The 16,776-nt window shown below is 39.3% G+C and overlaps 1 protein-coding gene across 1 annotated transcript in view; it reads left to right on the forward strand.

The window, feature by feature from the left end:
- TMX3 (thioredoxin related transmembrane protein 3) overlaps positions 1-16,425 on the forward strand; it is a 38,086-nt gene extending 21,661 nt beyond the window's left edge. The window contains exons 11-16 of the mRNA XM_018039694.1: positions 1,967-2,024; positions 2,224-2,277; positions 5,659-5,715; positions 10,180-10,309; positions 11,500-11,568; positions 12,992-16,425. Coding sequence (XP_017895183.1) covers positions 1,967-2,024; positions 2,224-2,277; positions 5,659-5,715; positions 10,180-10,309; positions 11,500-11,568; positions 12,992-13,252 — 629 coding nt within the window. The 3' untranslated portion in view covers positions 13,253-16,425. The remainder of the gene's footprint in view (positions 1-1,966; positions 2,025-2,223; positions 2,278-5,658; positions 5,716-10,179; positions 10,310-11,499; positions 11,569-12,991) is intronic.

The following is a 16,776-nucleotide window of genomic DNA, read 5'->3' on the forward strand; positions in this document are numbered from 1 at the left end:
TTTCTATTTCATAATATCATTCCTTCTTTCAGACCTGAATGCCAGTTCAACTTTATGAGAATATAGATGAATATTACCAAAGAACATACATGTGGAATAAGGATTAGCTAGAAAGGGTTCGTTAAAGAATCAGTAGTGACAGGGAAAACAGAGCCTGGATAATAAGGAAATAAGAAAAAAATAACCACCAGAAACCTGTCCTCAGAAGACTGATTTTGTAATAGAATTTGGAATACAAGTTATTACAACCTTTGAAAGCACACTTCTATTTGTGCGGAAAATAAGGGTGTCAGGTTGGCATGGTTTCTTGAAGTTACATGCTCAAAAATGATAAGCAAAGCAAATATAAATATAGATGCAAAAAGAAAGCTGTAAGAAACTAGCTGAATGGTCTCAAATAGATGTACTACAGAAATTATAGGAAGCCAACCACGTAAGTGTTTGGAAGAAGTGCTTTGTTAGTTTGTATTAATTTTCAACAAAATACTTATTTTCATCTTGTGAGTTGTGTGAAGGAATGCAGTTTGAGTGTATGAATTGTTAAATATTTACCATTATTGGGGCTTTCCTGATAGCTCAATTGGTAAAGAATCTGCCTGCAATGCAGGAGGCCCTGGTTCAATTCCTGGGCGGGAAAATCCACTGGAGAAGGGATAGGCTACCCTCTCTAGTATTCTTGGGCTTCCCTTGTGACTCAGCTGGTAAAGAATCTGCCTGCAGTTCAGGAGACCTAGGTTCTATCTCTAGGTTGAGAAGATCTCCCAGAGAAGGGAAAGGCTACCCACTCCATTATTCTGGCCTGGAGAATTCCATGGACTGTATAGTCCAGTTCAGTTCAGTTCAGTCGCTCAGTCATGTCCAACTTCTTGTGACCCTATGAACCGCACACAGCACGCCAGGCCTCTCTGTCCATCACCAACTCCCCGAGGCCACCCAAACCCGTTTCCATCAAGTCGGTGATGCCATCCAACCATCTTATCCTCTGCTGTCCCCTTCTCCTCCTGCCCTCAATCTTTCCCGTTATCAGGGTCTTTTCAGATGAGTCAGCTCTTCGCATCAGGTGGCCAAAGTATTGGAGTTTCAGCTTCAACATCAGTCCTTCTAATGAATACCCAGGACTGATCTTTAGGATGGACTGGTTGGATCTCCTTGCAGTCCAAGGGACTCTCAAGAGTCTTCCCCAACACCACAGTTAAAAAGCATCAATTCTTCGGCGCTTAGCTTTCTTTATAGTCCAATGCTCACATCCATACATGACCACTGGAAAAACCATAGCCTTGACTAAACAGACCTTTATTGGCAAAGTAATGTCTCTACTTTTTAACACGCTTGTTAGGAGTAAGTGTCTTAATTTCCTGGCTGCAATCACGATCTGCAGTGATTTTGGAGCCCAGAAAAATAAAGTCTGACACTGTTTTCACTGTTTCCCCATCTATTTCCCATGAAGTGATGGGACCAGATGCCATGATCTTAGTTTTCTGAATGTTGAGCTTTAAGCCAACTTTTTCACTCTCCACTTTCACTTTCATCAAGAGGCTCTTTAGTTCTTCACTTTCTGCCATAAGGGTGGTGTCATCTGCATATCTGAGGTTATTGATATTTCTCCCGGCAATCTTGATTCCAGCTTGTGCTTCCTCCAGCCCAGCGTTTCTCATGATGTACTCTGCATATAAGTTAAATAAGTAGGGTGACAATATACAGCCTTGACATACTCTTTGTTGCAAAAAGTCAGACACAACTGAGCAACTTTCACTCACTATTTGATATTGGGGGTGGGAGGTAGGTTGGAATTTATCACTTGATGTTAAATAATTCAGGGTTTCACTCTGTTAAACATAATATGTTTAAAATAATTGGAATTGGATTTAGAAGCTATATACTGTTTTCCTGTTCGTAAGTACAGTAATAATTGGAAAGTTTGTATAATTAGGATTATTGAATTTAGATATGTCATTCTTCATTTCAGGAAAGCTTGTGGCTATCGCAATAATTGATGAGAAAAATACATCAGTTGAACATACCAGGTATAGTGCCTTGAAATAGTTTTAAGCTTCAGCTATCATCCAGTTCAGACTTTACATGGCCTTCAGATAAACTTGATATGGTATCTTACTTTTCCTGCAGTGTTAAACATTAGATAAAGCAGCAGATACTATAATTTTATAATTTTATATTTTCAAGTTGACAAGATGGAATGTTCATGTATTTTTTATTTTTTTACAGATTAAAATCAATTATTCAGGAAGTTGCTAGAGATTACAGAGACCAGTTTCACAGGTAGGTGTTTGCATTCTGGAAAGCTCCATTATCTTTGTTTCATTATGTTTTGTAATACAGTAAAGCAAAAGTAAGGAATATTCCATGCTTTCAAAGATGAATCAAGGAGCTGAAATGAATTATAGCATGTTGCATTTCATTATGAATTATATGGAGTTGAAGTTTGTTGATATATGTCTTACAAGTTAGAAAAAAAAAAGACCTTCTAATTTGAATCATACCTCCGTCTTGTTAGGATTTAGGTTAAGTGTGTAGTAAGAAAACGTGCCCATATACAAGCATATATTTCAGAGGTGTTGCGGACTTGGCTCCAGACCACTGCAATACAGCAAGTCACACGAAATTTCTGTTTCCCTAGTACATATAAAAGTTAGGTTTTGATATATACTGTGGTTTGTGAAGTGTGCAGCAGCACTGTGTCTGAAAAATGTCCATACTTTAAAAATGCCAATCATCACCCGATCCTTCAGTGAGCTGTAATCTTTTTGCTGGTGGAAGGTTGCGCCCGTGTTGAAGGTTGCTGGCTGACCAGCCCAGGGTGGTCAAGATTAGGGTGGCCGTGGCTTTTTCTGAAAATAGAACAATAACATCTGCCTCATGGATCAACTCTTCCTTTCCTGAACAATTTCTCCATAGCATTGACAGCATTTTGCCCACAGTAGAACATCTTTCAGAATCTGAAGGAATCCTCTCAAACCCTGCTCCTTTGTCAGCTAAGTTTATGTAATATTCTGAGTCCTCTAAATGTTGTGATTTTAACAGTCTTTGTAACCTCTTCCCCAGGAGTAGATTCCTAGAACTGCTTTCTCTGCTCATCCATAAGAAGCAACTCCTCATCCACTCATGTGTTATCACAGGATTGTAGCAGTTCAGGCTCCATTCCTAATCTAGTTTTCTGACTGTTCACTACATCTGTAGTCATTTCCTTCTCTGAAATCTTGAACGACTCAGAATCGTCCATGACGGTTGGAATCTGCTTCTTCCAAAGTCCTCTTGGTGTTGATATTTGACCTCTCCCCATGAATCATGAATGCTCTCAGTGGCATCTAGGATTGTGACTCCCTGCCGGAGGTTTGCAGTTGACTCTGCCCAGACCCACCAGATCTGTCACTGTTTGTGGCAGCTGTGGCCTTAGGAAATGTGCTTCTTCCCTAATAAGACTTGAGAGTCAGAATGACTCCTTCATCCAGGGGCTGCAGAATGAGTGTTGTGTTAACGTTAGCAGGAGGGAACACAATATTCATCTCATTGTATCTCTCCATCAGAGCTCTTGGGGGACCCAAGTGCATTGTCAACAAGCAGATAGTTTGAAGGAATCTTTTTTTTTTTTTCCTGAGCAGTAGGTCTCAACAGTAGGCCTTAAAATATTATTAAACCATGTTGTAAATAGATATGCTGCACCCAGGCTACGTTGTCATAAAAAGGCAGGGTAGTTTTAGCACAATTCTTAAAGACTTAATATTTTTAAAATGATTAATGAACATTGGTTTCAACTTAGAGTCACGGACTATGTTTGCCCCTAACAAGAGAGTCAGCCTGTCCTTTGAAGGTTTAAAAGCCAGGCATAGATGTCTCTTTCTCTAGCTCCAAAAGTCCTAGATGGCATCTTCTTCTGATAGAAGGCTGTTTCATCTACACTGAGAATCTCTAGTTTAATGCAGCCACCTTCATTAATGATCTGAGCTGGATCTTCTGGATAGCTTGCTGTGGCTTCTGTGTCAGCTCTTATTGCCTTACCTTGCACTTCGCTGTTATGCAGAAGGCTTCTGTCCTTAAGTCTAATAAACCACCTTCTGCTGGCTTCAAATTTTCTTCCCAGCTTCCTCACCTCTCTCAGCCTCCATAGAACTGAAGAGAGTTAGGGCCTTGCTCTGGGTTAGGCTTTGGCTTAAGGAAATGTTGTAGCTGCTTTGATCTATCCAGAAACCTCAAAACTCTGCATATCAGTAATAAGGCTGTTTTGCTTGCTTGCCATTTGTGTATTCACTGGAATAGCACCTTTAATTTCCTTCAAGAACTTTCCCTTGGCATTCGCAACTTGGCTGACTGTTTTGCTGTAAGAGGCCTAGCTTTCAGCCTATCTCAGCCTTCAACTTCCCTCCCTTTCTGAACTGGATCTTTTATAGCTTTTGATTTAAAGTGAGAGACATGGGACTGTTTCACTTGAACATTCAGAGGCCATTGTAGGGTGATTACCCCGTCTGATTTCAACATTGTTGTGTCTCAGGGAACAGGGAGGCCAGAGGAGAGGGAGAGAGATGGGAGAATGGCTGGTTGTTGGAGAAGTCAGAACACACATTACATTTATTACTTAAATTGGAAGTCTTACATGGACACAGTTCATGGCACCCCCAAATCACAGCAGTAACATTACAGATCACTGCCCACGGATCATCAGAGCAGATATGAAAATAATGAAAAAGTTTGCAGTATTGAGAATTACGAAAAATGTAACACAAAATGAGCAAATACTGTTGGTAAAATAGCCCTGATAGACTTACTCAACAGAGTTGCCAGAAACCTTCAATTTGTTAAGGGGGAAAAAAGAAAAAAAGCATACTATCTGGGAACTGCTGCTGCTGCTGCTGCTAAGTCACTTCAGTCGTGTCTGACTCTGTGCGACCCCATAGACGGCAGCCCACCAGGTTCCCCTGTCCCTGGGATTCTCCAGGCAAGAACACTGGAGTGGGTTGCCATTTCCTTCTCCAGTGCATGAAAGTGAAAAGTGAAAGTGAAGTCACTCAGTCATGTCTGACTGTTAGTGACCCCATGGACTGCAGCCCACCAGGCTCCTCCATCCGTGGGATTTTCCAGGCAAGAGTACTGGAGTGGGTCGCCGTTGCCTTCTCCAATCTGGGAACTACAGTAAAGCAAAGCCCAGTAAAATGAGATTGCCTGTTTAGTCATGCATTTGAGGTACAGTTCAGTGAGCAGCCACAAGTCAGATGCAGAAAAATGATGATTTTAACAAGAACTCAAAGAAAATGGAACCTAAAAAATAGGTGGTATTTTTCCTGTGTGCTGAGTCAGTTTGTTACTGTCATAAGACAGTCAGTGTAAATCTGTCACATTACTTGCTTATTATACCTTTTTTATGCTGAGTCTCTTAATGATGTGTCAGTTTTATATATATATATATATTTCTCCCATTGCATAGTATGAAACAAAATAGAAATGTCTTAAAATTTGCTTGTTATATTGCGTTTGTATCTCCAAAGCCAGTAGAATTGACACATTTTAATATTTATTGTATATAACTTATATGTTATATGTTTACAGTATTTACATGCTTAGCAAACAATAAATTGAGTGCTTTGTATTTATTCTTGTTTTGTATTTAATATTGCTCTCTTTATCTCTCTTCTTTTTGGTTGTTGATAGGGATTTTCAGTTTGGCCATATGGATGGAAATGACTATATAAATACCTTGTTGATGGAGTAAGTAAAATGCTAAATGACTCAATGATTTTGCTACCAACTCTTCTTTGTTGTTTTGGCCACACTGTGTGGCTTACAGGATTTTAGTTCCGTGATCAATGTTTGAACGCATGCCCCCTGCAGTAGGAGTGTGGGGTCCTAACCATCAGACCACCAGGGCAGTCCTGACTATCAGTTTTTAGATTTCTGTTTTTCAAAGACAGGCAGAAGGACTAATAGCTGAAAGAAAGCAAACCTTTGTATATGTTAGTAAAGATACATTCCCACTAAATATTTTACTTTAGTTTTTAAAATCTGTATTTGAAACTTAATAAACTTTAAAATTCTCTATTCTAAAAATATACTCCCATTTTAATGTTGATAACATAGTATTTTGGAAAGAATATCATCATTCAAAAATTTGTAAACTTTGTAGTTTCTAATATGCACCTTAGTTCAGTTTTAATGAATAAAACTTAATTAGAAAATTTTTAGCATTCAGGGATTAATTACTATTCAAGAATTTATTTTAACAGACTTTTAGGAAAACTATGCAGTTTTAAAATAATACTGATTATGCTTATGGTATTAAGATATGATTTGTCACTTCAGAAAGTTGATATTAGAAACCATTTACCAAACCTATACCAAATTAATAAATTTCAAATGAAAGCCTGTTTGATTCAGTGGACATTTAGTGAGTATTTGCTGTATGTCACATGCTGTGTTTGGCACTGCACTGTTGATGCAAAAAAGTGAGTAGATTATGGAGTCCCCGTCTTCAGATGTTTCCAGTTTGCTGGGTTAGACAGGATGATGGTTGCAGACTGTCTGAGAACGTGAGAGACGCCCGCTGCTGCCCTCATCCTGATGCACAGAAGGTGCAGGGGCTCAGAAAATGCTTGCCAGAGAAGGCAGTAATTAAGAGCAGTTCTAAGGAATGAGAAGGTAGCTGGATGAAGAATGCAGAGAGGTCATTTCAGGCAGGGAGCAATAGACAGACACACGAATGTTTGGAAAATGGTTCTTAAAAAGAGTGCAGGTGTGAAAATGGGGAAATCCCTCCAGAGCCTAAAATTACAAAGTTCATTTCAGTTCAGGTGCTTGACTGTTTGGCCTCCATGGACTGCAGCACACCAGGCCTCCCTGTCCATCACCAGCTCCTGGAGCTTGCTCAAACTCATGTCCATTGAGTTGGTGATGCCATCCAACCATCTCATCCTCTGTCATCCCCTTCTCCTCCTGCCTTCAATCTTTCCCAGCATCAGGGTCTTTTCAAATGAGTCAGTTCTTTGCATCAGGTGGCCAAAGTATTGGAGTTTCAGCATCAGTCCTTTCAAGGAAGATTCAGGATTGATGTCCTTTAGAATTGACTGGTTTGATCTTGCAGTCCAAGGGTCTTCTCCAACACCACAGTTCAAAAGCATCACTTCTTTGGTGCTCAGCTTTCCTTATGGTCCAACTCTCACATCCATGCATGACTACTGGAAAAACCATAGCTTTGACTTTTGTCAGTAAAGTGATGTGTCTCTGCTTTTTAATAGGCTGTCTAGGTTTGCCATAGCTTTTCTTCCAGGGAGCAAACGTCTTAATAATCTTAAAATTACAAAGTAAAGTAGCTTTGTTCATTTATAATCAATTCATTATCCTTATTCTAGTAAGAATTTGAAAGGGTTTACCAAAGATACAAAGTACCCGATTTAATACATAATGAAGAAATCAAGACAAAGGAAAATAAAATAAAATATCTATACAATTATTAAAGGTACTTATTTGAATTTTTAATACTCAATACAAAGTATAAAAACATGGTTTACATATTTCCCATCACCTGTAAAATGACTGTTGCTTATAGGAGTTTGGTTGACCTTGTAGAGATATAAGAGAAATTGCTATGCTGCGTAATCTTATAAAGGGGGCACATTATAATGTGCTCAGTCATGTCCATTTCTTGGAGATCTCATGGATGGATGGTCGTTCACCAAGCTCCTCTGTCCATGGGATTCTCCAGACAAGAACACTGGAGTGGGTGGTCATTTCTTCCTCCTGGGGAATCTCCCCAACCCAGAGGTCAAACCTGTGTCTCCTGTATTGGCAAGTGGATTCTTTACCATGCGCCACCTGGGAAGCCCCATATTACAATAGAAATATGTTTTAGTAGGATTTTGTAATACTGCGTATAGTCAGGATTTCAATACAACCACTTTTTATAATGTTCTTGGAGGCAAGCCAGTAAAGTGATGCAGTAAAACATTGTGAGCAAGAGGCCAGAGCAGTTTGCGCCTGATAAACATCTCCTTGATTCTGGGTAATACTCAGAATTTCTAGAGATGGATGGACATTCCTTCAGGAGTATTATTTCTAATGTGAGTTTTGTGATAGTAGAAGTTTTGCTACTGCTATGGTTAGAAGTTTGTACTTTTTTTTTTTTTTTTTTTTGAGAGAAGAGAGAAAGCATATAATGATGGTTATGTAGTAATTGAAAGTCCTCAATGAGCACTTCTGTGACCAACACTGGACTGGGTGGTCAGCCTGTGTTTTCTGACTTTTACGCCAACTCAGTAAGGTGTAAGTACTATTATTCTTTCCATTTTATATAGATGAGGAAATTGAAATTTCTTAGAAGAAACTCAAGGAAGTTAACTAATAAGCCAAATGATGCCCAGCAAGTAAGTCAAAGAGACCCAGGCCCTGAATCCAGATCTCTCTAACTCCAAAAGCTCCTCACCACTGTACCATCAGTACTGACACATACGTTAGTGGAATTTAATCAGTATTTATGCCTAGAAGTTTTTAACTTAGGGCAAAATATATGATATTACATGATAGTTGAACACAGTAGCTTTGACTATGTTTTTTACTTTTTCTCCAAGGAAATAGGGTCCTCTCAGACCTTTGGAGTGTTAAATTATTTTGTATTAGGTGTCTGTGAGATAGGATGAGGGGTTATTTTTCATTGATATTCGAATTGAATTGTCTCAGAAAATATTGTTTCTAGTTCAGCTGTGTATTTTAATTTCTTCATAAAGTATATTTTTGTAGGAAGACCAGGTTCTTAATTCATTCCATAAAAATAGAACTTTGCTACTGATACAATATAATGATAATTGCTATAAGTCAGAAAGTTGTTTCTTGTTTTTGTGAACAAGAATGAAGCTAAGATTTTTTTTAATTACACAGTTAATTATTGCCTAATAATACTGGATAATAAAGTACCCTAGTACCCATTGGTGTAAAACAGTAATCATTTATTCTCTCTCGCTTGTCTGGGCTTCGCTAACCTTGTCTGGGCACAGTTCCACGTGGCTCCAGGCTGCCACTTAGGTCCAGGCCTCGCCTCCCTGTCGTCCCCATACTTGGCAGGTAGATCCTCTGCTCGTGGCAATCATGGAGACACGCAAAGATGCGCACATTGTCTCCCTGGGAGCAGCATGTGGTGTGGGGAGGGGTCGAGGATTATTAAGCAAGGAAGCAGCCTTCTGGACTTGGTTGCTCAGGGTGATCGTACAGGGCTGTGAATTGTTTCTACTGTAGAGTTGTGTGCTTTTGCATAATAGGAGACACACGAATAGCCATGAACTGATCCAAATAGACACATGCCTAAGCGTAGCCTGACGCGTAGGTAGCGCACAGAATGAAGCCCCTTTCTGTAATTGTGCAGAGTCCTATCCTTGAAGGGAAAAAGATAAAAATTATTTGAAGTAAATGACACATTAGTAATATTATGTTACGGTTTTTGTCTGCAAACTGAATTGACATCTAGTGTGTCCTTGGAGCACCCAGGAAGATGGGTGATTGTACTGTGGGGTGGTGGCAAGTTGAGAGGCTTTGGAATCATGTTTATTGAACCACTGTTCTGTGCAAGGGATGTGCTGGATATTTAACTTGAATTTTCTCATTTAACTTCTTTTACAAGAAAAGTCCCCCCTCTTTTCAGTTCAGTTCAGTCACTCAGTCGTGTGTGACTCTTTGCGACCCCATGGACTGCAGCATGCCAGGCCTCCCTGTCCATCAACAACTCCCGGAGTTTACTCAAACTCCCCCACCTTTATTTGCTTTTAAATGAAAAATATTAGCTTTAAGCGGCATTGTGGGAAAGCATCAGAGTGGACCACAGGGAGTGACTCTGGAGACAACATTTCAACTGAAGTGGGCTATGTGTGATTAACAGTGATGGTATTTAATATAGACTTGTGTAAGGAATTATACTGCCCAGAAATGGGCACTTCATACATACTTACTTTTATCTTTAGATTTAATCATGAATATTTAGCTGTCTGATATTGTATGCTAGCAATTCTCATAAATGTTAATTTAGCTATTTTTTAAATTGTGCATAATTTGAAATTATATAAACAGAGGGAAGGCAAAACCATTATAGCTCCCTTTTGTATTTTTAGTTATTTGGATTTAATTTAAACATCAGAATATTTGTTCTCTGTGTTTAACATGAATTTTGACTTCTCTTTTTTTTTTTATTTTCAGTGAATTGAAAGTCCCAACTGTGGTTGTACTGAATACTTCAAACCAACAGTACTTTTTACTAGATAGACAGATTAAGAATGTAGAAGACATGGTCCAGTTCATTAATAACATCTTGGATGGCACAGTATATGTGAGTTGTTCACTGTAATTTCAAAGGGGTGATGGGAGGACGTAGAGGAGAAATGAGTTCTTTTCCTCCGATTCTGAGATGATGATTCGGCCTCCCCCGGGTGGGGCAGACCTCTGTCCTCCCCAGTTCTCTCTCACTGTAGGTGGAATCAGTTCCGCAGGCTGTCAGTGGCGAGGGCACTGATGGGCAGGACACTGTTAGGTGGGCATGTCTGGTTGTCATAGTGACCGGGACGTCCTTGACATGTAGAGTCAGAGTTGGGGCTCTGGAGGCTGAGAGGTCTGTGGGGGACAGAGCTGTCTGATCATGAACTAAACAATTCTTATTATCTGGATTCACAAATACAGTTGAATAAAGTCACTTGGATTAGTTTTCTTTAAAAAACTGTGAATAAAGCCACAGTTTCTTTAAAAGATCAGGAAATGTATTTAGAACCAGCCTGAGTGGACTATTCCAAATAGAATTCTATAAAACATTTCTCAGAATGATGAATGGATAATCTAAACTTATTTTAAGAGAAAATATGAAACTTTTGTGCTTTCATGAAGCTTAATTACTTTGTGAGACTGGTTTCAGCTTTATACAAACTGTATTTGAAAGTTGGCTCACAGAGTAACAAGTATTTCTTCTTTGGGAACACTCTTAACCACATAGTAGGAGTTTTATGTTTGTAAAGGTAGCAGTTGTTCAAGTGAGGCTCACCTGTGTGAGTGAGAGCCCTTCGGTGTCAGTTGGTGAGATTTGGGGAGGGAACAGACTTCAGGGGGTGCTGAATACGGGAACTGGGTGGGTTTCTGTCAGGAACTGTGCCCCATCTGCCCTCCAGTCCTGTTTCCCTTTGGGTTTCATCACCAGGGAGGCTCTCCCTGGAGGACAGGAGAGGTACCCAGTAGGACAGGAAATACCCTGCAGCAGCTCTGACCACGCTCAGCTAAACTCAGAAACGGGGCGGGCCTGCACCAGAGTGCTAGGGAGGACGTGTTTTCAGAGGAGAGTCAGGCCATGTTCATACAGGAGGACAGAAGCAAGGAGGGACGGAAAGACCAGGAAGGTTTACTCCACGACTCTCAGGTGCTCCGTGTAATCTTTTGTGGTCAACTCTTGACCTACTATCGTAAGAATGATTGCCTAACAGAAGAATGAAATGATAGCACTGAAATAACAGTTTGCTTCTTCCTGTTAACTTTAAGGCCCAAGGAGGTGACAGCATTTTGCAGAGATTGAAACGAATAGTATTTGATGCCAAATCTACTGTTGTGGTAAGTTGTGACAGTGTGTTTAGTGTCATTGATAATTGAGAACATAGGGATATAAGTTTTGTCTAAGATATTAATAAAATATGGAGTTTCAAAGGATTTGATAAAAATACATCTTACAAGATGAGATCTAGTACATATTTATGTTAAGAAAAGATACTGATCAAATGGAAATTAAGTTTCTCCAGTTGTTTTTTGCCTGTATGATTGGTGAGGCAACTGGAATTCAGTATCGCTTAACTTAAAGAGCATGACTTGGTATTTTTCAGAGTTTCTGTCCTCTTCCTACTCTTCTTAGTCCTTGGATCTGAAACCCTCTTGCTGAGAAGTCTAGGAAATCTCTCTTATTATCCCAGCTTCAGTTGTCAGCTTGGCTGCAGAGTAGCCCTAAATTTGTTGAAGCCTTACATGTAGTTCTGTCTATTTTGAGCTACTCCATGTGTGTTTTCATTCATCGTGGCCTAAAGCAACTAAAACAGAACTGATGTTCCACTGGTGGACATAGCCGCTAATAATCCTGACCTACTCCTGCGCCATCCGTTCGTCGTGACCTTTCCATGGCTTGGGCCCTGGTCACACGCCTGTGACTGGCCTCCACGTGGTTTGCTGCTCACTTCCTCCTGCCCTGTCTCCAAGTCCTCTCTGCACCTCTGCATATTAGTGTTACTGCAGTGATCGGCGCTGATCACTCTCCTTCCCTTGGCCAGTGACTCATGTCACCGTTCTCTGTCCGTCTCACATTTTCTCCTTGGTCTGAGCCCACACTGGACCCCGGCCTGCCTTGTTCTTACTCACAACACCTTGACTCTGTGATGCCGTTTTCCATTATCTCACTCCCAAGTGACCCTGCTCTGCTTTGAATTTTTCTGTTTAGTTCTCGAGTTACAGTCACAATCCATAGACTATAGGATAGTTGAAAAACTCAGTCACGTTGCTCTTACTTTTCTGGGATCTGAGGGAAATTACTAAGTTAATTTTAGTAATTTCTAATCAGACAAGTAAAAAATGTTATGTGAATAGAGTCTTACCTACCTTATGGTAAATAATCAGACTTCTCAAGCCAGGATACGGCTGTAAAGCTGTTGGCACATAACAGCCACCTTAAAGAGCTTTGTGATTAATGTGAGGAAACAACTGTCATTTGAAAAGAGAATGGATTGGTGTCTACCTGAAACTATCCGCAGCGTTGTTAATCGGCCATCCTCCAATACAAAATAAAAAGTTTCAATTAAAAAAAAAGATAATGGAGGATTTGGTGCCCTTTTTTGCTGCCGATGGGGTAGTTACTGCAGAAAAACTGACATTGATTCATTGAAACCGAAGGCAGGCTGGCGGGCTGCGGGAGGAGGAACTCTGTAGCGGCTTTCAGGTTCCTTGCCGGTTTCCTATCAGGCGGTGTCTCAGGGGCCTCCTTGTTTCTCCACAGTCCATTTTCAGGAGCTCCCCGCTGATGGGCTGCTTCCTCTTCGGCCTGCCCCTGGGCGTCATCAGCATCATGTGCTATGGCATCTGCACGGCCGACGCGGACGGAGGCTACATAGAGGAGCGGTACGAAGTGTCCAAGAGCGAGCCCGACGACGGCCCGGAGTCGGAGGAGAGCCAGGAGCCCCCGCAGCCCCGGGGCGGGGCGTCTCCACTGCCCGCCCCACAGGGGCCCAAAGACGTGCTAGAGAAGAAGAAGGATTGAGCCTCGACTCAGATAGACTGTTCGATAGGATTTCACGTTATTAAGAGAGTCTATTTATTGAATTTAGACATTTAATCATGACCTTTCCAGAAGAGAACGTGTTATTTGTATTTTGCTAACATCAACTGCATGGGTTATAAAATAGTCCTTCCACAAATGGGGAGATGTTTGGAGCAAAGAGATGGAAAGTTTGTCTAAAACACTCCGTCAGAGTTTGCCTTGTAGATGTTGTACTACCAGACCAGTTCTATTTGCATGTTTCTCTATCTGAATATTCTGTGACAGAATTAAGATTCTTGGGCAGAATATTTAAATTGGCCAGTCAGGTAGAAGATACATGTGTGATAGAGAAAAATAACACCTCCACCTCCCACCATGCATTCTCCTCTGTTTTGGATAAGATTTATATGGACAAAATTAAGTCTTTGAAATTTAGGCACTTTAAAGAGAACTAGTAACTTTTTCCAAGGATCAAATTAAGATTATGAGATAAAACAATTTGGTTTTATATAGCATAGTGATTTTATTTTGTTATTATTTTTAAAGGAGAGGAACTGTTACTTTTTACCTTTATACTCAGTTGCATTATAAAACTTTCATAGGGGCCTATATTGTGGGCCCATATTGTCTTATGTTTAATCTTCACCGCATAAACAGGATTTACTTGGATCAGTGATTTCAGATGATGGCTGGGACACTGAGTCAATGTCTCAGCCAACACTGCGGGAAGGGCGGGGCTCTCTGTTACTCCTGCCTCCCCTGCTTTAGCAGAACAGCCTACTCTTGTTTATCTGTTTTATATATTGGGATTTTATCTAAAATTTTTCTCTGATAAAAAGCTCCTGCTGCTTTTTAAAAAGTAATATATATCTTATTTTTATGTTTATGGTTTAGTAACTTTATGGTAACTTATGATCTAATGTGTGTGTGGGTGGGTGTGTGTATGTATATACACATACATATACACATATAGAGTTTACTGACATCTGTTATGCTATGGGTGTGCCTGTTCCTAATGAGTGACATAATCAGCCTATGAAGAAAATTCACGTCCAGTGATTAAAGAGATCTGCCAGTTGCTTTCTCCATCCTCCCAGGTGTTACCCATTTCAGCGTGTGACCCTTCATCTCTCCATAATGGAATAACATAGGAATTCTATCCTAAGTAATGTGCAAAATTGGTATTTTTTAAAAATAATAGTATGGTATGTTTATCATAGATTAGCTTATTTTTGAGACCTTTATTTTTGAACTAAGTTTAGGATTTTTATTAAGTGACTGTAATTTGAGTGGTTATTCATTGAATTATTAAACATTTTAAAATGTTTCATCATGTTAAAAGTATGTAATTCGTGGTCCTGATACTGAAGCTGTTCAGGGCTGCAGTCCCCAGGGCAGCCTGGGGTTATCTCTGATGCCATGCTGATCACCACTAACCTGAAGCTCTTGTGTCTTAAGTCCTAAGGAGTCACTAGTAATTTGCTTTCTTGTACCCTTTTAGTATACAATAATTATTCTTAAATTTGGTACTTCATCATTATCATTTTTATAAAGGAAGCACATAGGCAGTCACAGGAAATTGCAGGAAACACTAGAATGAAATGGTATTCTTAAATGGACATTGAATATAAATACTGTTAATTTAACAAGGAAATTTCTCTCTAACGAGTAACAAGTGAGTCTTTTGGAAAATAGGTATTAATGTTGGCAGTGGTCAGGCTTATTTTGTTTTGTCGCTGTGAAAGTCTTAATTAAACACAGATCCTTGGGCTCAGCCTGTCAGGGAAGTTACAGCTTAGCCACTACCAGTGACAAGAGGAGGTTGTGAGAATGGCATGGCTTTTTTCTTCATGTTTATCACTGTCAGGTTTGTCATCTGCGTGGTTTTGTCTTTTGTCAAGCACACCTATAAATTAAACAGCAAAACAGGTAAAAGAAAAAGAGCAAAGCTTAGTATGTATCAACACACTTCAGTGATCTTTGTATTCTGAGATTTTTCTCATCTATTAAAGCCTTAGTTCTTTGTTACTTTTTTCACAACTCTGTACAGTTGCCTCATATTCTGTTTGTGTTTTCAAAATGTGATGTTGGGGAAACAAATAGTATAGGTGGTTTGTAAGTGATTTTTTAAAAAAATTTTGCTTTTTAGTTGTTTCTAAGATAACTGTCACAGTATCTTCACAAAACAAATTGAAAATTTTTGCTCACTAGTATGGTTTTCCCTTTAGTGTGATAGCAGGGTTTACTAGGAATGCCGTTTTCATTTTAGGAAAATTTCTTCAAAATAAAGGTAGGTTTCTTAATGAATCTTGTAGAACATAGATACACTGGACATCCTAGTTCAGTGACGAATCTTACTGTGATCATGTTAGTAGGGGGAATATCCTTTAGTAAGCTGGACTTCTGCCTTTTCTTTCAGTTGCAATAAAGTTCTCTAACTTCTGAAATCCAGGATCCTAGATGCTTGCTGTTGCTTAATCCGGTGCTCACAGTTTTTAAAGATGTTTCAGCGAGAGAGTGTTTTTATCAGCAGCGCACTTCATTATAGCTGGCAGTCCTTTTTGCTTCATTGTATGCATTAATATTTCTGAAACTGCCATCTGAAATCTAGGTGGATTAGGCCGGGGATTTCCATTTTCTTCTTCACACATGTGCTCCCTGGTGTCTGAAGTAGATAGAAATAACATGAAGAGCCAGATGTCTAGAGGCTGAGTCCGGACGGGTCTGTATGAATAGTAAACCAATTAGTTATACTGTTTTTGTTTAGTGGATATTTGTTCTTTACTGTTTCTTGTGTTTTGTTTCAGGGATGTTTTTGATTTTTCAAAAAGTAAATATTTTCATCATCACTTCATATGATATGGAGGTAGGGCAGGGAAAAATCACTCAGCTATTCTTACTACACAGAGGTTGTTCAGACAAACTGATATTAAGACTATCAGTTCACTGGTGGGATTAGGTTTGCCATTTTATTTTTATAAATATATATTTTTTCTGAATGTGTCTGAGTCCAAGAGTGGGCAGAAAATAATTTTCTACTTTGGACTAATCTATAAAGGTTTTTGAAAGTCTGTATTATTAATACTAACTTGTTGAATTCATGATCTGCTGCCTTAAGGCACCAATTGTAAACCTTTGTTTTTCTAAATAAATTAATTGAAAACATGTAACCATTTTATTTTTGCTATTTATCTTTTGGTTGTCTGGGGTGTAAATTTTTCTCTGTGCAAGCAAAAAGGGCAGTTGGGACTCATCTTCCATAAAGTAATTTTTTCCCTCTTGTTAATTGTAAGTTTGTAATTATAGAAACATAGTTTTTTAAAATTTAAACAAATTTGATAGAGATCAGGTTGTAATGAATTCTTTCATATAGAAGATGAAAAACCTGAGATTCATGAGTTTGATATATTTTGTATTTGTAAAACCTGATCATATTAAGTATTACAGAGTTTAAAGCTAGAATAATTCGATTTGAGTCTTTGATCCAACTGCTAAATTGTAGTCTTAGATCTAGCACCTCACTC

The sequence above is a fragment of the Capra hircus genome, chromosome 24 (genome assembly GCF_001704415.2).
Source record: "Capra hircus breed San Clemente chromosome 24, ASM170441v1, whole genome shotgun sequence".
NCBI classification, from domain to species: Eukaryota; Metazoa; Chordata; class Mammalia; order Artiodactyla; family Bovidae; genus Capra; species Capra hircus.